This window comes from Calypte anna, chromosome 2 (assembly GCF_003957555.1).
Source record: "Calypte anna isolate BGI_N300 chromosome 2, bCalAnn1_v1.p, whole genome shotgun sequence".
Lineage (NCBI taxonomy): Eukaryota > Metazoa > Chordata > Aves > Apodiformes > Trochilidae > Calypte > Calypte anna.
Window position 1 is genome coordinate 43,418,423 of NC_044245.1, and position 26,690 is coordinate 43,445,112.

General features: G+C 38.7%; 1 protein-coding gene across 1 annotated transcript in view; it reads right to left on the reverse strand.

Moving 5' to 3' along the window:
• Nucleotides 1–26,690, reverse strand: part of CNTNAP2 (contactin associated protein like 2) — an 816,026-nt gene that overhangs the window by 45,614 nt on the left and 743,722 nt on the right. The window contains exon 16 of the mRNA XM_030444894.1: nucleotides 3,872–4,042. Within this exon, the coding sequence (XP_030300754.1) occupies nucleotides 3,872–4,042 (171 nt within the window). The remainder of the gene's footprint in view (nucleotides 1–3,871; nucleotides 4,043–26,690) is intronic.

Sequence of the window (26,690 nt, forward strand, 5' to 3'; positions counted from 1 at the left end):
TGGCCTTAATTTCTCCAAAGCCTAATGTCTAGTATTTTCCAGTGGTCAGTTTTAGCCATTTCCTCAGCTGCTATGTTTATTTGCTGCCTTTGGCTTGCTCCTACATTCCAGCCTGGGCATCTATCCTCATCTCCTAATTAAGAACAAGGATACAGATGGGACTGACCTTCTAAGATGGGTCATAAATTCCTCTTTTTAAGTATCAGGCTTTTCTGCATCACCTATCTCACCTGAAAAGGAGCCTTATTTTTAAAAGGGTGGGACTTGCAGTTCTTCAGACTAGGGTCTTTTGGTTTGTAATTTTCATATTGTCCTGGAATAGGATGAGATTTTTCAAATAGTGTTGTAAAAATATTTTGGTCAAAAATTTCCCTAAAGAGATGTGCTGTTTTCCCATTTAAGATAACTTCTTACTGGCCTCTGGGATGAAGATATTTCTCAGTGTCCTGTGCATTCTTTGACATGTAGCTACTGCAAAATGGTCTCCTAGGGAGTTGTTTCTCAAGAAACAAGTGGCCTTCTGTGAGGAAAGCAAAATAACAATTTGTCCTGGTTTGGGCCAGGATAAAGGTGATTTTTTGTCTTGTACTTTTGCTTTTAGCTAAGTCTCTTGTAAGTAGTTGCACTTGCTGAAATTAACAGCAAGTTTCTCAGACAGTGTCTGCTTCTGGGACTGATAACACTTGGTGTTTATAGTTACTGCTAGAGACTGGTGTGCAGAGCCAAGGACACTGCTCAGCTCTGAGGAACATTTTACCCTCCAGAAGGAATAAAGAGGTCCCACCTGCAGCCCCCCCTTGGGGAGGAACGGACAAGATAGATGCCAGAATTGACCAAACAGAGTATTCCATCCCATATACGTCATACTCAGTATAAATTTGAGGGATCATGAGGGCCAAGCCAGATTTCCTGCTTCCAGCTCCCGGCTGCCTGCCCTTCCTGCCTTTCCTGCTTCCCTTCCTTCACCCGGCACCCTGGAAGGTTTCCATCCATTCGACTGCCTGTGGTCCTGATCCATCCCAGCCCATATCTGTGTGTTCCTGCCTCCGGTTCCCGACTGCTGCCGACTCCAGGAGTCCAGCCTGGACTTTCCCAGGGTTGCCCTGCAGCCTCGGTGGGGACATGAGAGTTATTGGGGGAAAAGGGGGGAGGAATGTGGTATCCATTTTCCTTTATATTTGTATATATTTAGTAATTTTTCCTATTTATCATTACTGTCTCATTAAAGTTGTGTAGTTTAGTTTCCAACCCATAAGTCTCTCTCCCTTATTCTTCTCCTTTCTTTATCAGAGAGGAGAGAGAGATTAATAGAGAGCGTCTGTTAGTCGGTTTAATTGCTGGACCAGTGTTAAACCATGATACAATTAAAAGAAACAGCACAGGTCCAGCCAGAAAAAAAAAGCATTGGAAAATGTAAACTACATTTACATTAACATACAGGAATCTAAAGAGTATCATGTGGAAAACATTGATATGGTGGAATTCCATTTTAAAAGGACTCAGGAGAAAGAAGTGATGAAATTACTAAAATTTGTAATAAAATATATTAATCAGTCATGTGTTAGAATGTTCAGCCTTGGATGAATGAACGCTGTCTAGGCAGAAGCAAAGAGCAGTGGTCCCTCGTATGTCTTCTTGTCTGATTCTTTTCTGATTTTGGAGATATTACTCATGTCTCCACTTTGTAGCCTAAAAACAGTGAAGTACAAGAAGAAATGTAGGACTTTTCAAGTGTAAATGCTAGATATTAGAATGCTGTCAGTATCCCTTGCCCACAGAGCAAGTAGACCCATCCTGCAGTCATACTACTGCTCTCATTAGCAAGCTATTCCATGTAATCCCTTTCACAGCAGCCAAGTTCACTGATCACTCCCTGGGGAGACTGTTAGGGTGGCTAGCATAGGCAGAGGGTACCCTATTTGGACATCTCCAAATCTAGGTGCTGTAAATATTACTAACTTTCTGCAATAAATAAATAGCAAAGCTCCTTCCTCTCTTATTTTTTCATGTCAGGATCAAACACAAGCTGACCTTTACCTCCCTAAGCCTCATCTTAGTTTTTGGTTTTGTGTTTTTGGGTTTTTTTTTGGTTTTGTTTGTTTGGTTTTTTGTTTTTCTTTTATGTTTTTTTGTTTTGTTGTTTATTTACTTCAGAATAATAACAGTGAGACACAGCCCATTAGTATCTGTAAATTGCTTGGAGGTGCCAGGATAAGAGGAGCTGCAGAAGTGGGCCAAGTGTCTTTTTCATTGTAATTGTATGACAGTGTCATAAAGAGAGTTTTCTGGAAACTGTTCAACACAGGCTTTCTTCACCAACAGTCCTGCAAGCCTGCTACAAAACAGTGATATGGTAGGCACTTTTTCCCAAATTCTCAAGAATGTGCCCCTTTCAAAATTAAACTCCTGGCTAATGATATTCTGTGTACACTGCCACATGCTGTCTTGAACTGGCACAACACGTCAGCGAGCCACTGCAGCATGATGATTATTTAAGCCATGTTTAGTTCAGAAGAATGACAGTCATTGACAAGTCACCTTTCTTCACTGATATTGCCACCTTTTAGCTAAATGAACAGCCTGGCTGGTCTGATAACTACAGTGACTGAGAACATCTTCGATACAGTAGAAGAGCAAGAAACTCTAGAGATGCCTAACTAAGCTGACTTATATTTGGATTAAGTAACATCAACTGAATTCCTTGTAGAAAGAGGGAAAGAAGTTGTCACCCACTTGGAACATAGCACTTTACTCTCACCCAAAGGAAAATTAAGTTACATTTAAAGGGGCCTTCTGGTGGTTTCTAAATTTCCACATTGTAATTTGTGTTTTTAGACATCGGAAAGTGTTGAAAATGGCCTCGTTGTTTTAAAATTATATGTGCATGTGCAGATAACACTGAATCACCATAAAAATTTACTCTTAGAGCTATGCAAACGATTTCTTGTCTTTCAGCATCAGTGACTTTTGAAGCTGACTTTTGTTCATCAGTATTTTGAGCTGGGTCCTTGGCTTGCAGAGTAGCTCCTATGGCACAAGTGTTGGAGTGCAGGGAGGCAGCTTGCTGCACTCCTGTATCCCTGCTGCTCTAATGTGCCACTGGAGTCTGTAACAACAGCTCCATGCAGCACAGCAGGAACACTCACTGCTCCCGTTTAAGGCAGGGTAAACTGGGTCGAGGGAGAACAAAGAAAACAAAACATTTTTTGCCCCCTAATTTAACTGCTACAATTTCACTTAAGAGTAATCAAGGTACAGTGGAGGATTTCAGCATCTTCCTTGGAAAGTTTCCCTCATGGCCATTAAAAATGGTTTAAATAATGAAAGTATTTTGCCTCTTGATTTCATTATGCCCTCTTTTTCTTATCAGTGATTTTACAAACAGATAATGCTGATATTTATTCTGATGAGACTTTTTTAGGACTTTTAAATATTATATGGAAGGTTTCAGTTCTTTGCCTCCTTACAGTGCTGATTAGGATTTTCTATCTATTTCATTCTCTCCCATATTTCTAAAACAACTGTGAGATAAAACAGAAAAAACACACAGAGCTGAAGACTTACACTTTAAAGAAATATATCTGTTATGAAATTTTGAAAAATCTTTTCACTTCAGTGTCATTTTTGTAACTGATTCTACTAGTTCTGCCCTTGTCTGTATTTCTCCTCTCAATAAGCAACCCAAATGCACATTCAATTGCTCCTCCCAAGTACAGCAACTTGCAGATGTGTCAAGCAGCTTTATTTGGAAGTTCTTCCTGAATTTAGTGATATTATGCATTTTACTGAATGATACATAATTCTTGAAACCTACTATCTGACATGAACCTACTTCACGTGCGAGGAAAAGTGATGGGATGCACATACTTACATTTTAGCTCTAGTTTGATGAAGTCAGTGTTCCCCAGATTCTCAAGAAATACCCCATCTGAGGCTGATGTTTTGAAATAGAAAGAGATGTCTGCGCTGGTTTCCGCTTGGAAGGTGGAGAAGTGAAGGTAGGATGATGAAGTAACAAAAGAAGCTGCATTCCAGTAATTCCCTGCATAGGGAAGACAGGAAAGATAAACATTTCAGTGTCCCCTTAGTGCTGTCTGAAGAGTTGGTGATTTGAAAGTCAATATATGCAACAGTGCTGTCTACACTGAAAAGAAACCCAAGTGCCTTGATTTTACTATCTCCTTTTTGTTTTTCTAAATCCGGATTATCAGATTTCATAAGGTTAACAGTGCATTTATTTTCAAGTTCCATGTATCATATTCAGTCATACACAAGTGTGTTGCTATTACGTGTTTAGAATAGTAAAAATGAATTAATGGGGCATCAGACAGATGGGTAAAAACACTAATTTGGTGACTGCCTCACCTCAGGCACATGTTTTGCTTTCATACATTGCTTCATATGTATTTTATCTGCCTTCAAATTTCCTCTGTTTCTTCAGAAAATGTAGCCATGTCTATTAATATATATCACAGCAAAAATCCAATAAATGAAGCTAAGCATTACTGACACAATTAACATATATTCCTAATAACATATGCTCAAACTTTGAGCAACCTGGTCTAGTAGGAGGTGTTCCTGTCGATGCAGGTGCATTGGAAATAGATGATTTTTAATGCCCCTTCTAACCCAAACCATTCCATGGGTCTATGTCTCTAATAGTCCCCTAACATTTTTTAAAAATTAGTAAGATATAGGTCATACAGTAAGCTAACTAGACTCAGAAGTTTATTAAAATATCACTCACTAACTGACCACAGCTGAGTCTTTAGTATTCCAGCTAATAAATGTAGTAACAAGCTACTTTTCATTCTAGCCAAAACTCCCAGCTTTGGTTTTCCATTATTTGATTTCTGAACTTAGTGATAATGCTATTACTTCTCTAGTTAGCATTGGATGAATATGAATGAGCATGCTGAACCTCTAGAAGCTCAACAATGCTTACATGTAACACTGACGTCCCGCACCAAAGTCCAAAGTCTTATAATTTGTGTAATTTATTAATCTCTATTCAAATTTAAATCAAACATCTGAATTAGCAGAAGGTGGCTTTAGGTTGAAATACATGCATACATACAAGGCAGTATCCTATATTTCTATCCCATGCTCTCCATTTAATTCTGCTTCTCTCAGAAATGCAAAGTGAGAAGCTTTGGAAAAAGAGACAGTTTTCCATTTACTTTAGCACTTCTCAGCAGGAAAGCTGTAATTGAGACTGTGTGTGTATGTGTGCACATGCAACGTGTGAGCAGTGAAAGGTGGATGAAATGGGCATCCATAACACAGATTTATGGCTTTGTGAATTAATGTTAGGATAGGTCAGCAGGTTTTGACAGTGCATTACTGTTTACCCTACTTAGACAAACTGGTAATTCCCAGATTGAATATTATCAATAGTTTCTATAGAAATGTCAACACTCTTCATATCATAAAAAGGCTTGGGCAAGACAAGTCCACTACTCAATTGCACGGTCTTCCTCTGAAAACATCCCTAGAGATAAAAGAACACAGATTAAAAAAGGGTTTTATTTTCATTCATGGTCTCAGCTCATTTTCCACCTCTCACTTTTCAGAGAGCTTCCTCAGATTAGAGATAGTCATGGTCTAGGAGCATGAGTGCTTCCTCAATAATTTGTTAATGCAGGATTCAGATAGACTTCCATAAATGGCTTCTCACTTGCTAGTGTACTTTTTCCTCTCCTGGGAGCTATAGATATACCAGATACTGGCAGACTCTCAAAATAGGTTTTATTACTCTTGCTGAATAACCTCACATGAAATAAGCAGGATTTAGACAAAAAGTCAGGAATATATTAATGCAATTTGGGTTTAGGTGCCCTGAATAACCTTGTAGAAATGCTAGCATGTTTTTATTAATTGAATAAGTACTTTAGCCCCCTAGCTTTACATTTTCTGAATAGTACCCAAGTTATAAGCCTAAACCACAAAGACCACACAACAAAAGAGCTGTGAGAGCTACAGGGATCCTGCTATGAAATTAAAAAACTTAATGTAGAAAAATGTCTCTTCAGAGAGAGACTCTCACAAATGAGACCAGAGTCACAATCAAGCTATGTCAAGCCAAACAGCATGACTGCAATGGACTCTGTTCTCAGGCTTCCTCCTCTGTGCAGGGAGAGATGCAGGGCACGGTCCAAGCCTTCCTGCCAGCATCATCCAGCCATCAATCACTGCATGCAACTCCCCATATTTGCACCATGCTCATACCTTCCATGAGCCTCACATGGCTCGAGAACTAAAAGCTAGACACCTATCTTAACCTATCCCTTCCGTAGATGTGTTGAGAACAGCTTTGCTGAAAGGATCATATTTTTTATTTATTTTTTCAAATCCTGGTGCAGTGAGACCCTACCCTCTCCATTGCAATACAGTTTGTTATAATCTGTAATAAAGAGTTGGAGCTGCTATATGAAAAATCAATTTAATTTGCAATATTTTATTTGTATCTTTTTAATTATTATTCAAAGGATTAAATGTAATTTAACATAGACAGAGTCTGCAATTCTGGGACACACTACGTTAAATCCTTAACCATGTAAACCATCCTTGCCTCTACAGGGAGATAATTTTCACTTGTATGCAACTTCTCCTTTGTATAGTCACAGGAGAAAATGTCACTTCCTTAAGTTTTTGAAGTAATTTTTTGGTAAATGTTTTGTAATGTTTTTGCACATTGCATACATTCATGTCAGAACACTTTCAGGGGGAAAAGGCATTTTTTTTGAGAGCACTATGTACATACGTAATGATTTTTATCATAAAATGGTATATTTTGATAAGAAAGGGACTTCCTAAGGAACACTGTACACTTATTTGTATTGTTTCTTACTGGGAACCCTTATTAGTGCCTACGCCTCAAAATTTCTTTGGCACATTGTCACACTCCTTTCCTCAAATAGTTTGAACATACTGATTCTACAGGCATTCTTCTCCAACTTCTAGCTGAACAAGAAGTAGATGGAGGAAACTGGGATTGGGACTTAAACTACAAGGCAGATGTTATGGCAGCAGGAATACCAAAGTAATATGAGGCAGGAAAGGCAGTTAATTCAAAAGAACACTCTAAATGCTAAGTTTGCAACATTCATCCTGTCCATAATTATTGTGTCCTGATAATTTCCTAGAGGTAACTGGACCTTATAAATAGTATGTTTATGGGGCATGATTTAAAAAATCTTTCAAATAATGTTTGGCTTTGTAAGAAAGTCACTCAAGGTAGGCGGGACAGTATTTTTCATGGACACAGTAAGCTTGGAAGCATTAAGATGGGGAAGGTAGAAGGTCTATTTTGCAGATGTTCACATCCTGCCCAAAGAGGTGTTCGAAGACAAACACATCACTGTCTCCCCCTTTCTCCCTCTAGATAGCTAAAATACCATAATAGCTAAAGAGGACTTCTATTGCAGAAATTAGCCTGATAGGTAACAGTATGGTATTTTCTTCTTTCTAACCTCATCTATAAATCTGTAATAAAGACCACAAGTCTGTTGTTCAGCAATTTTTTTTTAGGCTTGCTTAGTCTTTAAATTTGATTTGAACCATTTAAATAGGTACAGAGCATGCTGCTATTATGGACGGACAAACATAAACCAATCAAGGCACCATACAAGCCTTTTCAGTTGTTTGCAACCAATGATAAACCTAAAGTATGGCTGAGCTTCTCACAAAGTTGCATCTTTCTTGTTGATGGCATTAACCCTTAGGACACAGGGCATGCAGAGGCAGGCAAGGGAAAAGCTGACCACAACCCCAGATGGAACTGTCATGGATGTTTGCCTGGATCCAAGAAGGGGTCAGAGCAATAGCTGTGCCAGAGGGACCACATAACACTTCACATTTCTGTTTTCAATTTGTGTCAAGGTTGCTGATAGCTCTGGTTATCTGCTGTGGAAATGAAAATCCAACTCATCAAGATCCTGCAAAACAGCCTTATCTCTTTCTCATTAGTTTTGCTAACCCTGAGTTACTGTGTTCTTTGTAATTTGTATGGTACAAAGTGTCTCTTCTAATGCTCCATAAAGACAGTTTCATACAGAGCTTTGTGCTATAATTACAAAGGTACAATTTTTACAAGAAACATGATAGTCTGTAGCCACAAGAAATCTCCCAGACTACAAAGATTAATGAGAAGGGACACCTTAAATCTCAGATAAAAAGATGAATAAAGACATGAAAATTTTTCCCATGAAGTCACACCTCCAGGAGGAGGTGGCTGCCATAAAATTGGCAAGGACAAATTCACCTGGTCCTGAGTTATGCAACATGGACTGGCATCTTTTAATGTGTAGTGGTTCTGTAACTTGACAACACGGAGTCACTGTGGCAATCAGCCTTTCAGCTTCTTCCTTGCAATGTTTTATTGTCCAGAACTCCCTTGCTAGTTCCCATCAATATCTTCTCTCTTAGCATGATTGAAATTCATACTTTAACAACATCAATTTCACTTTTACATTTAAACTCCAATGAAATGGATAATGGCAATAGCAGAACTGTAAAAGGTGTCAGCGCTTTTAGCCCTGCTTGACAATAGCACTAGAGAACGAATGCTGCAATGTTAGGCAGCTCTTATGTATTACGATAGACCAAAAACCTCCAGGGCCCCCATCTTCAGCAAAATAGATCTTCTATCAAAACCATTATGTGAATAAAATATAAAAATAGTCTCATATTTCAGAAAAGATGAATGTGTGAATGGAAAACCATTGTGTATCACAAAGTAATGGACTGAGATTATCCATACAATTACACTCAACAAATAAGGGATTTTTTTTTTCTCCTTTTTCCATTCAGGGAGAGAAGAATCTATACACGCCCACCTAGAACAGTTTGGGTATCAGTATAGCAAAAATCACAGCTTTGATTCAAGTCCTCAGATCTGCATTATGAAGTGAATTGGGCCTAACAAAATCCAAGTTCATTATTGGGCTTTATCCAACCTCATTATAAATGAAAAAAGGAGGGAGAAGAAGAATGCTGCAATTCATGAAACAAAAGAAACATCAAAGAAAATTGGCAGTGCTTCTTGCCAGTGTTTTCTGAGTTGCACCTAAAAGATGCAACTGTAACCTTGAAGCAAGGCAGGACCTCTTCTGTCAATGGTGCTAATCTGCTAATGCAACCCAGAAAGCTAGCCCTATCCTAGGCTGCATCATACATTAATACCCACTACAATGTAGTACTTCTCCATGCTCCCAAGCAAACAGTATTACAAGCACACTAAAGCAAAAATTACTTAGTTGAACATCCTCAGAATTAAAACAAACAAACAAAAAAAGACCACTCAAAAGAATAGGGATGATAGAGCTATTGTTATTATTCCCACTACTAATACTTCTACAGCACTTTGCATTACTAGGCTTAGAAATCCTTTATAACAGAAATTGGTCTTCTTATGCTCTTCTTACAAAGAGGAGGGTACAGGTAGGGTTGTTCAAGCGTTTTATGCAGCACATGAGCAAAAAATACATGAACTGCAGAAAAGTTTCCGGCACCTGCTGTGCTACCTGCAATAATATTTGGAAGATCATTTTTTTAAAGTCTTGCCTCCTGGTCACCATGCCTGATCACAATGCATACCCTGACACTGCTGGCATCATTATGCTTATCCATCTGAAGAATGAAAGGTCCTGATCTGGCATGGTCTACAACCTGGAGCTGTGTAATGTGCTGATGGAACTTTAATGATGCATGTAAACTGGTGCCCTTTCAAGAGAATTTTTTAAACAATAACTAACCTGCAAACATCAGATTGATCATTCCTGTGCCACAGCCAAGGCAGTGTGTAAGAACCACCAGAATGGTAAACATTAAATAAAGGACTCTGCTGTTATCTACAAAGCATGTTACAAGCTGTGAGGATCTGATTCTTTGTTGCCTTGCAGCTAGTGGTATGTTCATAGTTGTGCAGAGCAGTTGTAACAGCTTCCCTTCCCATCTGGTAATGGTCACCGTATGCTCATCATGTCACTGTGCAATACGTAAGTCAAAGACAGAGATAATAATGTAAGAAAATATGACCTTAACAGCTTAGTTCCTCTGTGGTAATAAATATATGCCCTGTGCTGTGGAAGTGAACTGTATGAAAGTATAGTTCTCACATCCCTTTTGTCTGCTCTCCAGATCCTTGGCTAGGTATGTGGAAATTGAGATGCAGCTCTAGAGTTCAGTAGAGGCACAGAGCCATTGCATTGACATAACATGAAGCTGACAACATGATCCAATAGCTATTTCTACTCCTGCCATTCCCATTTGCTAACCCTTTTATAAGAAGAATGTGTCGGGTAATCTCTACACAGCTCTCCCTCTCTATCTTTTCTCCTTTCTGCAGAAATGTTTTTCTGCTCAGGGTGACATTTCTGTTCCTATGTGTGGCTTCAAAATCACCTGTGTTTGGGCTCAGTGTCCTGGGTCTTTGACCATCTGATTTGTGCTCTCCTTAAGCAGCTCCACTTTCACAATGGAAAATATTCTCAGAATTAAAATGTAAGATGCAATTCAGTCTTGCAGCAGCGCATTAACTATTCTTCATGTCATTGATTCTAGAATTACCTGTTATTCACAGAGATCATAAAAATATTTTGCTTGATCTCCTATTACTGAATGGATTTCAGAGCCTTCTGAACTAGAACTGAGAATATTTAACTCACAAGATATGACTAGGTGCTTTGATGATTTATAGTCCTCTGAACTTTGATGAAACCTATGGCTAAAATTATTTCCTTGAAGAATTAATTTAATTCAGGAGGTGCACTAATACAAAGTTATGCTGTTCTACTGCTTATCCATAGAAATAGACTTTCAATGACATATTTGTTCATGTCCAAATTCCAGATCCACAGAAATTAAGAAATCCTTAAGATGCACATCAAACCTAAAGTTAAGGGGTAAAACTATAATCTTCATTCTCATGGTACCACTGAAGTTTTGTGTCACTGTAACATCAGTTCAGGTCCAACTTCCCATGATATATTCATTGGGCCTGTGTTTTCTCTTGATGGTTTGCTATTTATACAATCTACATGACCAATTATCATTTGTGAAGAATCTAAATTCTGGAGATGGATATCCTGTGTTGAATCCAAGCAGCCATGTACTTAACACCTCTGTGGCTTTCGAGTTCTAGATTACTCAAAGAAAAAGCACTGGAAAAGAAGCAGTGGAGTCGACATTACAGTACTGTTCCAACCCATAAACTGAAGCTTCTGCTTGGGCCTTTGACAAAGTCCTTGATATGCCTCTGCTGACCTATTTTACTCTCCTTCTGTCACTAACATCAGACTTTGCAAGAGGGTCTTTGAAAAGCTATTTTATGATTAATTGCTACATGGTCTATAGCAGAGAAACATCTCACTTGGCTTCATTTGAGCCTTTCTTCTATTCACTGCCTGCTCATTACTTTGAAAATAACTCATTAAGACTACCATTGTGCCCAAGGTGTCACTTCTGATCTTACAGTGTCCCAGCAGTGCTCTAAACCCAAGAATGGAAGAAAAAGGAATTTATAAAATTTCAGTAAAAAAAAAATAATTACTATATTAAGTGTTCCCCTAGAGCTTTGTGCCTGGCTATACTCTCTTAATCCACATTTTTTAGTCTTAACATTACCATTAGTGCCATTGTTAATATTGTTATGAGAGATTAAAGTTACATGGGCAAAGTTACTCAGGTGAACTCATGGCAGATGTGCAGCCATGCACATCTGTCACTCTTTAAGCAGTCATTGGCTACTCACTTTTCAAGTTACAGATAGGTGATGCAAGCAAATATATGTAGTGTAATAGCAAATCCAAACCATAATCTTAATAATTTTTTTAAGACTAAGCAGGTAATTGCATGGAGAGAAGAAGGGATCTTCTGCACTGCTGTTGTAAGTAGTAATCAAATTCTTATATACTTGAGTATTAGCAGCACCAATGTAGCAAGACAAACCTCTTTTAGAGCACGGCACTTCAAGGTCCAACAGGCGCTTCAAGGTGTTCCAGCAGAGACTCACAAGTAGTGCTCTAAGCCTATAGCCCTCAGGGCTGACTAGCCTGGATCAGTGCTGTTGCTCCGAGAGTGACTGACCTCTCTGCTGGCTTGCTCAGGACTGAGCTGAGCTTGTGTCTCAGGCCTCACCTTTTATTGGCCCCCTAATCCTGCTCATGCACAGTGGGGGCCCACCTTAATCAGGCACAGGTGGGCTTAACACAAGCTCACGCCCACTACCTGGCAATTAGTGGCACCTGGTTGCCTCATTTCACTACACACTGAGACTGGGAATCTTAAATGCTTATATATGTTAAATATGACCTTATGAATTTAATGAGGAATAAACCCACCAGAGTTACAGATATGTAAGAAAGATCCATCCACAGCATTTTTCAATAGAAAATTATTCCTAGCATAAAAAAAACCCCACTAGTACCAATACCTGTGTTAAAAATTTGAATTCTCCCGAGACCCTTTCCAACCACAACTATTCTGTGAAAGAACGAACAATTACTAGAACAAACAAATAATCTGGTTCTGGCTTGAGTAAAAATGGCAAGGAAATAATTCCCATTCAAAAACTGAAGTGAAATTAGTATTTCAGAGATTACATGTTTTGTGAAAGCATAACAATCCTCTATATCTACAGGAGATCTGATTCTGACCTCTTTCACAGTTTTCTGGCATAGCTCTACTGTTCATGGCATAATACTCAATTTAAAGAAATCTGAGAGTATTTCCTTAATGCTTACTTCCCCAATCTCTTCAGCCTAAATATTATGAAATGAAAGAGAAAAATAAGGTTGAAGAAGTTGGCTCAAAAAGAAACTACTTCCTTCTCTCCATCCCTTCATCTTTTCTGCCTATCAACACTGAAAAAGAAAAGCTGACAAATAGTTCACAATGTGTTAAGAAGTAAACAATTCTTCACAGGCACTGGCATAAATGTAATTATCTCATGATGACCAAGATACCCATTACATCACATTACTTGTTATGACACTTATTTCCAATATAAATCATAAAATGGCAGAATCATAGAATGCATCATGTTGGAAGAGACCTGTAAAAGTCATCTAGTCCAACTCCATGCAATGAGCAAGGACATCAGCTAGATCAGGTTACTTAGAGCCCTGTTCATTAACTACTTCTATAATTGAGGATTGCTGGGGAATTTTGTGCAAGCCCTGCTTGAGCCTTGAAGTCCACTCTATCACTTGTGATATTATGTAGACCAGAGCACAACTTCTTAGGACTCCATTTATCAAATAAATAAAAATCTGCCATGGTAGATCTAAACTTTTGAAAGAGAACATCACAGTCATGCTTACTCTCACAGCTATTAGATCAGTCATTTGGTGTTGAGAATTCAGGATATACTAGAGAATAACTGCTTTGTTCTATATTTAGTCTTAATAAGAAACCACTCACAAATGGTGAAGAGTTTGGGCTGCTTGACACCAGAGGTGCACATTGCTTTGATCTACAGACTTGTTCTCTCACAGAGAAGAGCTGTACTCTGAAACTGTACTTACAACTTTCTTCACTGGGAGAAGGCAGTCCTTGTGAATAGCAATCTTGAGTCCTACAACTGCACAAAAGGACAAAAATCTGCTTGTATTGGATTAACCAAGACTTCAAATAAACAGTCAAAAGGCAGGGTTAGAGGAAAAAGCTGGGCACACAGAAATGGTGTGAATCAGGATGATTTAAGGAAACCACGTGTAGAAACATGCCACTAATTGCTAGAAATGACCTAGACTGTATTTGTACTGCTAAAGGTAAGGTACAGCATTTGGATCTGGTGGAATATGGCTAGTGCACCATGACTACCTTAGATGTTGGCATTATCAGGGATACTCAGTGTGCTAACTCCAAGAGAAATTGCATGGAGGGCAGAGGGGAGTGGAGACACGGTGGCCTCTCTCTGTGGCAACAGTACCAACTCACTGCACTTCTGATACCCTGGGCCAACAGCTTGCCACCCTTTGACAAAATGCAGTTGTTAAGGTGAACTTTTCTCATTATAATCTCCTTATAATACAAAAACACACCTCCATCCCTAAAGCTACCCACTTCCAAGGTGTGACCACTGCTGCTGTACTGTGTTTACAGCCATTTGTCTCTAAATTCACTATGTATTCCTTGAGAGCTCAAAATAAAAATAAATACAGGTTAAGATGAAAACATTTGATCCTGGGGAAGCAAACCAAGCCGGTTTTTGCAATGAAAGAAAAACTAGTACCCATGTTGTATTAAAGTGTCTCAGTGTTAAGTGAATAGTTTTAATTCATATTAATGTGCATTCATGTCAGTATTTGACAGCAATCTAGGGTCTTTTTGTTTTCCTCTAGATAAAATACCGTACTCTTCTATCTCTTCTGTGTCAGCACTCTCAAAGGAAAATAATTAATATCACAGAAAGATAGCCATTCTCTCTCCCCCAATCCCCTCTTCTTCTCCCTTCCTCCTTCTCCTTCTTCTTCTCCTTCTCAAAAACAATAAGAATAAAGAGTAAAGATTCAAATTTTATTTTTCTGGGAATTAAAGGGTTATCCAGCAAAGGGTAAGCAGAAAATAATCTCAGAACTCAGTCTCTGCTCAGCTCACCTTGTCATTTCTGATTTCATTACTCAGTTTCTAGCGGAATAGTTGAACCTGCAAGATGGGCTTTCCCTCCCATTTACTGAACACAGAAAGCCAGATGCTCTGAGTGCTGAGGCAATGGGGGCTGGGGAATAGCATGACAGCAAAGAGGATTACTCTAGCTGCATCTAAAAAAATGTATGGATTCTGCAGACATAGAGCAACAGGTCCTACTTAAGAATAGGTCTGATTGGCTTTTCTAAAAAAAATATAAAAAACAGGCCATGACTCAGTGGAAAGCTCAAACACTCATAGACAGGAAAGAAATAAGTCTTCCTATGAGTACCTAGGAACTATTCTGTCCATAAGTATTTATTGAGAAAGGTATACAAATAACAGAGCTTATTTTGAAGATTAAATCTTTTCTGCCAGTGTGGATTTTTTTTATCCTCCAAATTCTAATTATGCCATATCCTTGGTTTCCACTTACTAAGACAGTACTGAGCAAAATCAGTCTTTGACAAGTGCATTTCTACACTATTTCCTTTAAGAGACACCATGATGCAAAGGCACATTCTTCAGTTGATGAAATCAACTGATTAAATCAATAGCAGTTGATACTTCCTGCCCCATCAGAAGCCAGAAGGATTCAGAAGGACCAAGGTTTAGCACTATAAAGGCTTTCACTGACTATGCAACAGTATTAGCGGCCTCTCTTGTCAGGGAAAGAAAAGCTGCAGGTTACCAAGTCACTAGTTTCTGTCTGTTCCATTCTATCTGCTCTTGCTTTTGCACTATCAGATGCAAATCAGGAAACCATAAAATGGTATATTGACCTTAAATAGCTTTTAGTACTTCAACAACTTGGATATACCGCTGCTATAAAATCTCTTCAGCTTATCCAACCTGTTTAATCTTATAAGGAATTTTATCTGACACTACCATAATCGAAGAGATAAATTAATAGAATTTAAATTCTGGGAAAAAAATATCTGTACACACATAAAGCTTTGAAGCCTATAAAACCCTGTGCAGCTTGTCTGCTTAAGCTTTTTAACAACAAGGCAAACATGGCTTTTCCTCCTAGACACAAAGTGTAATGCCCTGTATTCCGCTTGCTTTAACTCCTGTGAGTATTAATGGTGAGTAGCTTTAGCAGACTAACCTCTCAGAGTAAAAGATTAAACTTTTTTTCCTGTTCCCACGAGTTTTAATCTTGAGGGAAACAGAAATCAAAATGATTGAAAAGGCAACACAAAGAGTCACAGTTAGCCATGTAAGGTAATAAACAAGCATAGAAAGCTTTAGATATTGACATGATCTGATGTAACTCTTGTTTGAAGGTGGCTTAATCACAGGTTTCTGCACAAAAAGGATCCAGACTTTGAACTGTGCTGTGCTTCCTGTCATCAAACATCATAATGTAGTGCTGCTATCAGCCCTTCAGAGAGGAGAAGCAGAAAAAAAGGAAAAAAGGGAAAATATTCTTGTCCTAATAAGCTTGGCACGTGAACATGCTTGTCAGAGAGATACCCACTACAAATCCTGAATTTTATTTATCTCAATAAACAAAAGCACTTATGCCTTGATTCCACATGAGAATTAAACAATGCTGATCAAATATATAGGTATTTTGATAGGCTGTGCCTTCTGCAAAAAGGCTGAGGAAGAGTAACTGGTACCTGCCTTAATGGCCACTATCTATTCAAGCCCCAAGTAATGCCTGAGGGCAAAAGCTCAGGACCAAGCCTAGAGCAGTAAAAACAAAAGGCTGAATAAAAAAATCAAGACAAAAACCTTTAGCTTTTGTGGGGGACCATAATTCACTTCGACAAGAGCTTGTTCTGAAGCAATGCTGATGGCCCTCAGACTTGTTGCTTTCTGTTTCTTCCTCTTTCTTGTTCCAAAGTATTATCAAGCTTTCTCTCACGCAATATTCTTCATTACTTGCACCAACTTCATGTCTTGCCTATTCAGCTACCACTGCATCAGATCCCTTAGTATGGCCATCTGAAGGAATGTGCTAGCAGCATTTAATCAGAAATTTGTTATCAGAAACAGTGTGACCAGCAGGACTAAGGAAATGATTGTTTCTTTGTACTTGGCACTGGTGAGGCCACACCTTGAGTACCTTGTGTTCAGTTTTGGGCCTTCCACTGCAAGAAAGACATTGAGGTGCTGGAGCAAGTTCAGAGAAGGGCAGCAAAGCTGGTGAAGGGTCTGGAGAATGAGTCTTATGAGGAGCACCTGGGGAAACTGGGATTGTTTAATGTGAAGAAAAGGAGGCTGAAGGGAGATTTTATTGTTCTTCACAGCTACCTGAAATTAGGTTGTAACAAGGTGGGTTTCAGTCTCTTTTCCCTAGTAACAAGAGTTTTAGAGTTGATATCAGGAAATATTTTTTCACTGAAAGAGTTGTCAGACACTTGAACAGGCTGCTCACGGAGGCGGCTGACTTACCATCCCTGGATGTATTTAAAACGTAGTGTAGATGTGGTGCTTGAGACTTAGAAGTGCACTTGGTGGTGTCAGGTTAGTGGTTGGACTTGACTATCTTAAGGGTCTTTTCCAATGTAAATGAGTCTTCGATTCCATGATTCATGTACAATTTCTGAAGTGAATACTGGAATTTGTGTCTCCCTGTTCAGGAGCAATGAACGCTGTGTCCCCTTGGTCAATCCTTTTTCTTCAGCCTAAGTAATAATCATCTGCTTCAAAAGTTGGCAGATGACACAAACACTAGAAATACTTCAGTTTTTCTTTGAGTCTAAATTAAAATTTTAGACAGTAAATGAAAATCAGGAAGTTACGTGGATAAGCAAAAAGACAACTTCTGGCTTTACTGGTTCCTCAGGTACCAAAAATGCGGCTGGCTGTTCCTCTCTTCCCAGCAATTTCTGCACACTATTGATTTTTCCAGCTTGTCAGAAGCTACAAAAACAATGAATAGATGATGAACAGCAAACTATTGAAAACCAATGCTTTGCAGCATTTTTCTGGCATTTATGTTGTCGACAGTGTTTTTTTTAACAGTTTTGTTACAATATGCTTGTAATTTTCTGTTTGTATCTGACCAGTTCAGGCTTCAGATGAAACTTCTCTGAACTCCATCACACAAGAAGGCTGATCACTGATCCACAAAGGTGAGTTGACCATGTCTTCTGTGTGCCATTGCTAATTTCCTTCCTTTTTAATTTGATTGTTTGGATTTTTTTGGTTGATTAGGTTTTTTTTTTTCTTGTTTGTTTGTTAAAATTTCTCAAGTCACTGCTGGATTGCTGCACATCTGGAGAAGTGTTGTCTTATCTTTTGGGCCATATATCTGCAACCACATTACTTCTCCAACCAGTTTCAACCTACTCTCTGGCACCTGCAGAGCTGTGACTGGGGTGTTTGGCAGATGGAGATTCTTGCAGACTGCTCACATATTAGGAGAGTCAGAGCCTGACACAGGGCTATGGCATGCTGTCTGGGATGGAGGAAGCAGTTCTTCCTGTTGGCAGGCTGACAGGGAGTTTTTTGGGCATTACAGCAATGAAAGGAAAGTGGTGTGAGAGGGTAGACTGTGAGAGCACTAGCTGATCTTCACTGTACTTGCAGAAATGAAGTTAATTTATGCATTTACCCTGTGCTCTGCTACATTCAGTGTCATGGCTGTGAGACCTTGAAAATTTGTTAAGAGTTTCCAGGAGTGTTTCCTCATGTCTCCTCTCAGTGCCACATCTATGGCAATTTCACCATGAAGACAGCAAACATGCACAGTGATGTGGAGGACAAGCAAAAATTTAGTCCTAATTTGGTTTCACAAAAAACTCAAAGAGACACCACTTGGCACTTCTGAGGCCAAATTTGGTATGTGCAGCCATAGCTCTAGCAACTAGCTCTCCATAACTCTTTGTAATAAATAATCCAGTTTTAATTAACACATGATATAGTAGCTGTTATTAAAATCTAGATTTAATGCATGTTAAGAAACTTAAATTTGTAGTATTGCCCAATATGAATTGCCAGAAGTGGCAGCTTTCATCCCACTACTCAAAGTTTTATCGCCATGCTAAAAATGACCTGCTAAATTACTCTCTTGGGTAATGTGTAATGCCATAAAATTAAAAACTTATTTTGAATAAAAGACATCGTAGATTGTAAGGGTGTTAAACACAGGGCTGGCTTGTTTTGCAAACCATATTTAATGGCAGACCCAGCTGGTACTCCTTAAATAGAACTCAAACAAATAAACTTCTTTTCTAAATGAAGGCAGAAAAAGCAAAGACAGGCTATGAGCTCTTTTGAATATGGGATTTCAATTTTATTTCACAACATGGATCACACAGTAATGCAACAACTATATCCACCACTGCCACTGTTGACTGAAAATATATTTCCAATAAGCAAAACCAACACTTATGCAGATCACTGCCTGGGACCAGTGAGTTAAGGAAACACCCAGTCTGCAGCATTGCTGCTTTCAGTTCAGTGGCTGCTGTTCTTTATCACTGTTGCTTTGTGCCAGCTTTGCTAGCCAGATATGGGATTGATAATACTAATCTAAAAATTCAATTGCAAATCTCTCATTGACATCAAACGGAGAACAAATAGGAACCTATAACACTTTCTCTTTTATGGCTGTTTTACTTTATTTCCTTCTCCTAGGGTTTATGTAGAACTGTAGCAGATCAAGCATTGATACTCCTTCAACTCTGTACTCAAGAACTGAAAGATAAGGACTACAGTACATGGTACTGCTTCAACAGAAACAATTTTTCTCCAAGTGCTGGAAATTAATGATGATAATATTCAACCAGGCTAGGTTTTCAGAAAGATTACAAAGGCGATATAGGTGAACTCAAAAATGTCTCAATGCTAAACTTTCATTTTCTTGTATGATTGCTGAACTTCAACATCTTGCATAATTCAAGTGCCTTTGCTCTCACATCTAGGTACTGGATCTATTCAGCTTCTTTACAATATCTTCCAGAAGATGGCAGCATGGTACAGTCTTTTGTAAAAAGCAAACCACAAGGACGGGAGTATTTTGGGTTTTTTGCCTAAGGAAGTGTCAACAAATAGTTCAGCTTTTTAGATCAGCCTCTTCCCCTCATCTGTTCAAATAGCAAAAGGATGGATAATTTACTGCCCTGTTACATCAGATCTCCAAGCTGTGTGTGCCATTCCCAGTGAAGGTGTTTCAAGCATTCTACAACTCTTGCTACTCAGAGTAGGTATGTTGCCTGTCTTGTCTCTGTGTTCCTCTTCCATAAGAATAGTAAGGAATGGCCATGTGGTTTCCCAAGGAGGCTTGGCCTTGTCTTTGCTCCTTTTTTTGAAGCAGCCCTCCTGTGGCTTTGTGAAATTGACTGCAGCATGGTCACTGGTCCCTCTTCAGTATGTTTACACCCCTCTTGAGCCCACATCGCCCTTTGGGGAACAGTTTCTCCTCTCCATGCTTTAGAAATAAAAGCTATGCTCCTTGATGCTGCCAGTCAAAGTTTCAGTAGCTTTCTGTCAGTCTTGTAAAGAGAAAAAAACATTTCTAAAAGCTGCTAGTTGTGTGCTCCAGGGCTGAGGAATTGTGCATGAAGAGTTCAAAGCCTGCTGGGATGTCTCTTGTGACTGTCCAGCCACTGATTACTGGAAAGCTGCACTCTTTACCATAAAAGATTGGTGTGGCATTTTACCTGACAGGTTGCACTGAACAAATAAAGGCAGAGGTTCTGACCTACAGCACAGGGTGAGAGCTGCTCTGGTGTCATCACCTGACATTTCTTTCACAGCCAGTAATATATCCTGATGATCCATGTCTCATCCTTTTCCATGCCTGCGTTATGTCAGTGCTGGGACTCAGTACTCATTCCCCAGTCTTCCTTCAACATTTTTCTTTTACTTTGCTTTCCTGGTGTCTTTCAACTGACGTGTCTTAAACCATATTGCAATGTCTCTGCAATAAAGACAGTGCTTGCTGCGTTACAGTAAGCAAAAAAAAAAAAAAAAAAAAGGGGAAAAGAAACCCAACAGTAAGAATCAAGACTTCCTGCTTCCTGTCTAAACTGCACAGAATAATTTCATAAATAAGGACAAAATGATCATCTAATACTGTGCAAAAGAAGGTCGGTGGCAGGTTGGTGGGAGACAGACGGAAGAGAAGAAGACTGGCTGGAGGCTGTCTGTAGCAGCAGGTATAGTCTCTGACAGTCTGCTCCCTTTCCAGAGCAGAAGGAAGAGCCCAGACTTCAGCTCTCAGATTCATAATCTTCTTCCTGGTCTTCAGTGGTAGCATGGAAATGTCCTGTCAGGATGATCTTTCTGCATGACACAGCAAAAATGACAGGGAATTCTGTTGCTGGGTGCATGATGTGTGCATGGATATGTGGGCCAGTCTGATGTGGGAGCAAGATTCACACTCATAAATTCACACATCTGGCATTTCATCATATAATATGAACTATAATATCATATAATATGAACTAGAAGACCAGAACTCAAGAGGTCTGAGTGGACCACAAGAAGCAACGATATTCTGGACATTTTATCCAAAGATAAAATACAGCCTTGTGGCTGTATGGGAGTAGGGTTCCTTCTTTAAACTTGAATTCTTGATACCAACCACAAATGGAACTGGAAATGAACTCTTATTTTTTTATAACAGCAATTGTCTACATGACTTTTCTGCAACACATTGCTTAGGTTGCATGTTTCTTTAGTCATCTCCATGTTCTATACATTCATTTTTCAGTATGCTCCTAGAGACAAAAATACTGTATAGCAATCACTGCCAGGAGAAGAGCTTCACCCCTCGGGAATCACACAGCTGCATAACTTCTTACTTATGCTAGGTGTAGCACACCAAAACGTCCCCTTGCTCCCAGAGACGTTGAGTGACATGGAAAAAGACAGTACATCCCACTTCTGCTGCTGCTCCTGATTGCCCTAGGCAACTTGTTTTCTTTCACAGCTCTGTAAATACATACATACACACAAAAAAAAGCAGGTGCAAGACAAGTACACATCAAATGTCTGATATTTTCACTATTGCTCCTCTCTTCCAAAAATTTAAAACTGTTGGTGCTCGCTTGGAAAGTTTTCTATAAATAGAAAAGAAGTCTGCTATAAACAAGAAAAAATTGTGTAGAATATTCACACATTGAATAGTATTTTCTCATGCATGACTCTTAACACACCTAGAATATTACTTTCAAAAATGTGTTGCTATTCACTGGTTCCCTATGAACAGGTGGATCAACAACAACAACAAAATTTCAAACCCACAAGCCTGACCATAGGTTCCTAATTCCTGTTCTTGGATATTTATGGAAGTAGCCAATTTGATAAAAATTACTTAAGTTCTGGAAATGACTTTTGAAATACAATTTAGTGGTCTGGTTTTCCTGGATTTCAAGTCCATCAAATAATTTGGTAGGTCTTTTTTTTTGTTTGTTTGTTTTTTAAGTTGTTTTAAATATGCTGAGTCTAGATGAGAATTACATTCACACGTAGAAAGAAGGAAAATACTTTCACTTCAGAGAGAAGTGAACTTAAAGATCCACAAACCTGCAATGTATACATGATTTTCCATAGCATTTACAATATGACCACTTTGGGGGAGACCTGATATGTGGTCTTTGAAGGTGCTGGATTGATAAATCTTCAAGTGCAAGTTTGACTGCAACCTTGGCCACCAGAACTGATCTTTCTTTTAGAGAAACAAATCAGTCCTTCTGGAAATTGTACATTTCCAAAAGGGCAGTGTGGCTTTCAATGGCAGGAAACGTTTCTTTTAATTACTAGTTTTTCTCATTTTTTTTCAGTGTATGGAAGGGTATTTCTTTTCTTCTGCAGAAAATCTTTTGCATTTCAAAAGTACTGAGATAAGGATTAGCAGTTTCCCAACAAAAGCACAGTTCTAACCAAATACCCATACTGACCAAAAGTGGGAAAGACAACACTTTGGATTAGTACATGAAAGCCATTATTAATACCTACAACCTGTAGTCTGTGTTTTCTGACCACCCCTAAAACAAGGAGAGCAGCCTCCCTGCATTGGCTGTTATGAGCAAATTCAGCACACATGCACTGTCTTGGAAGTACCATAGAAATCTTCTGCACCATTCAAATAATGTTTAAATTATAGAATTATCAAACCTACTATTTTCAGTATAATGAAAGAGCAGAAGAAAAAAATCTGGATATATGTTTTGAGGGTTTTCAAGGTGAAAGGAAGCCACAGCCTTCAGAAAGAAGTATTAATGTGAATTTAAAAGCACAAGCAAAAATATCCCTCTACACTGTAAATTGGACAAGAGATTCTATGCTGTCTGTATTTTCCCTATAGGATTATAGGAAATGTTTCTCATTCAAATTTTACTCTTCATCTCCAATAAACCACTGTGATGCTATCCACTGGAGTCTGGTGACATTTGAATATATGGAGCAAAAACTGGCACAAAAAAAGAGTGAGCGGAGAAAAAACTGGTACAAAAAAAAAGAGTAAGAAGAGAAAAATAGTGCAACTGAATATGCATATCACAGTGGTAGAAACACATGGCCCTATATCATACCAAAAACTGTTCAGGTAAAGTAACATTTTACTCAATGGCTGCCCTAATTTTGCTGTTATTTCTTTATTCAGGACCGTCGGTGAACTGTTAGTTCCTGACACCTACACCTATTTTGAGAATACCCGTTACATTCCTAATCTCTGTTTTTTCAGTGAAAGAAATCTTCCCCATCATTCTTTTACTTCTTATTCAAGTATCTTCAGTCTTTGCATTAAATGAGCAGCAACCTAGGTGGCACAGAAGGCAGAATTCTCTCTCAGACCAGGAAAGTACTTAGAAAAATGGTGGCATTTAATTCCTATGTAAGCACTTCAGATCTTTGTCATTTCAATGAAATACAGCAAATCAATGCCATGTCCACTGCTTGAGCTAGATAAAAGTCCATGAATTGCTACTTATTTGAATGGGTAAGTTCTTTAACAGGAATAGAATACCCAAAGGCCTCTCTGGATGTGAGCTGTGGAGCAGGACATAGAAACTCAGTGCATTCTCAGGAAAACGTGCAGATCTGGTGAATGCAGCATACAACAGGAGCTGCGTGCCTGTTTAGTTGCTATCACATCACATTCATTCACCACCAGAAACAAGCTTCCAGCTGCAGGCTGTATTATCTATTCCTCAAAATCTCTCCTAGCCTGTCTTGCTGAACACCTTCATGTCACGTCCTCTCCTGACTGATTTCCTATCATTTACACATTGCTTTCAAGCTCTCATTTAAAGCACCTGCTATTTGTTCTTAAAAACAAGGATCCTCTTGTTCACTTTTTCCACCTGCAATAATTAGCAATAATTCTGCAAGTTCAGCCAGGGAAGCAGTAGTGGGAAAAGGAGCAATGAACTCACTGGAAATGTCCCTCTATACCTGCCCTGGTACATGCACTGGCAAAAGGAGCTTATCAACATCTAATCTGGAGGAAGGGACTGAAGAAAGAAGGGAGGTAGAATGAACAGCTTACATGAGGACTTGGAAACTGACAGGAGAGGAATTTGTTTTATATCAACCTTTTTGGGAACTGACCATCATCTTAACAGTGGGTTCAACCAGGCCAGATGGAGTAATTTCCAGTTTACATTGATTATTTTCCAGGGTATGCTGAATCCTAAGCTTAATTTAAGTTCTTTATTTCTTTCTCTCAACATCATGGTTCTTACGGTCTATCTGTCTAAACTCTTCACAAAGTCAGGGAGGACAAAGACTCCAATTTTTCTGAGGACTGTCTGTAGCCAGTCACTTATTGAAAATGAGCGCACTAGAGACACATTTACGGTAAGGGTAAAAATGAATAATAGAGGTAAAGTAACTTGAGTGAGAGATAGTTGAAAGGAAGACAGTTAAAAATACTTAATTACTTCTTTATTGTCTGAATTAACATGGTGGCAATGGTTTTGGCCTATTCTTCTTGAGCTGAGGGACAGTTTGTTATGCATTGTGTCTCTATGAGTGTCTTCAGCACATAAATGGAATGTTTTGCGACTCTGAAAGGCAATTACTCTTATAATATATGCATAAGGGAATCTGACTGCACTATCTTTTTGTCCTTAACAAGACCAGTTTACATTTTTTGCAACTTGTGATGCATTTTTTTCCTTTAGAATATCTATTTTAGTGGTGTTATATTTTAAAAAGAGGAAGGAAAAAAGGAGTACAGATCAAGTAAGTGAAAAAAAAAATCAAATTAAGGATGGAATAATGGCATTGATAATTAAACTGTGAACAAAAAGAAAGCATTTGTATGAGGACAGGCCTTCTTCTCTAAGCCACAAAGGAGACAGCTGAAGAAGTGGTCAGATGCTGACACTTTGGATCGATGCTGGCTGTCTCTGGAGAACCAAACTGGGCAGACTGAAGCAACACCAAGCATTTATGCCTAATCTGTAACTGAATGGACTGCCCAGCAAAAGCGTGATCTGAGCCTGATAGCCTCACTGTGTTGTGGTGATGATGCCCGGGGTCATCAGAGTACCAGTACAAGTTAATGGCTTGTAGAAAGATACTAAAATTTATAAGGGCACAAAAATCTCTCTCTCTCCCCCTCTATGATCTATTTGAGCCTTCAATGACTCTTCTTTTTTCATCATGACATAAGATAATTTTACTGAGACTCTTCTGCCAAATACCGTAAATAAGTATGACTGTGATACTGAATCTGGTTCTGCAATTCTTGTGCACTGTTGTTCAATAGTGTGGCCTTGCAGAAGTTTTTTAGTGACTTTAATGGGAGTGTTGAACATTTAGACAGGTTTGTTGATTGAGTTTAAGATGAATAATTCCTGAGCATTGCTGTGCAGATATGACTATAGCTGAAATAATGCATTTCTGTTTCCTCATAAAGAACAATAGGTATCCAGATAACCCATTTAAATTAGGTTATTAACAAACTGCCCTTATAGGCTTATTTTTAAATAGATGGATAGATGACTGTTTAGCAAAAATACCAGAAGCCAATTCTCCTTCTCTACTGAGCTACACTGACCTCCCTTTCCATATGTCAGAATGATGAAACATGCAGCACATCAAGCTGCCAAAAATTTGGATTATCAATAGATTGTTTTAGTATCACAGGTGCTGCTGAATTTTCTAGAGATATATTATTCAAATTTGCAGATAATACTCCATTCATACTAATCATAGATCATGTCTCTGTTATTTATGGAAAGCACTGTCCTGGAAATTATTAACCAGCTTGGTTTGTCACAAGAAAAGGAAAATTGTACAATCTGAGATTGATCTCTTTCAAGCTTGCTTATATATCCCACCAGTAATGGAAAGGAAGAGCTTCATGCTATGAGATTATGTCTGGTATACTGTAGGCTTTTTTACTTTTCCTAGTGCTGAGTCCTCCCATGGAGCAGAAGAGATTATTTACTCTGGGTCATGTGCATATTTACATCAGTGTGTTCCCCTTTTGTGTTCAAGTGTGATACAAAACCATGGGCTGGCTACTGAGTCAAAGAATAAACTGAATATAGCAACAAAAAATATTGCTACTAAGAATTATTGTACTTTATATTCCTTTAGTTTTCAGGCCCTGAAATATTTCTTACAAACCATGGTTGCATATGAAAATGTTTGAAGTCGCTACAGTCATTCATGGAAGAATTATCAGGCTGAAGCAGCTCATAGGCTTTGCAAATGCCTTTGAAAAGCCTACATAAAATGCTAGGACTGCCAGGCTTTTTTCCTTTTCCAGGTTCTTCTCCACTCTAGAAACTAGGCAATGTCCACCATAGTTTCCCCAGCACCAGATTTAAGTTGTGACTGCACTTTCTGAGAATCACAATGAAGAGTTTTCATAAAGGCCTTAAGTCTTCCATTTAAGTTGCTTAAATATTGTCATCCTAAAGCTACATCGCACACAAGAGGTAACTGATGCAGAAAATCACAACTATTTGCTTTGACATCTAGGCCTAAGACCATGACAAAGCTAGGACAAAGGTCATCCAAGACCTTATCATGAATCTTCCTGACAGTACCTCCTTTCCACCTAGCACATCAAATGAGCACTTTAGTAAAAAAGGAATCTAACTTTATGAAACATGATAAACCTTCCATGACCTCAG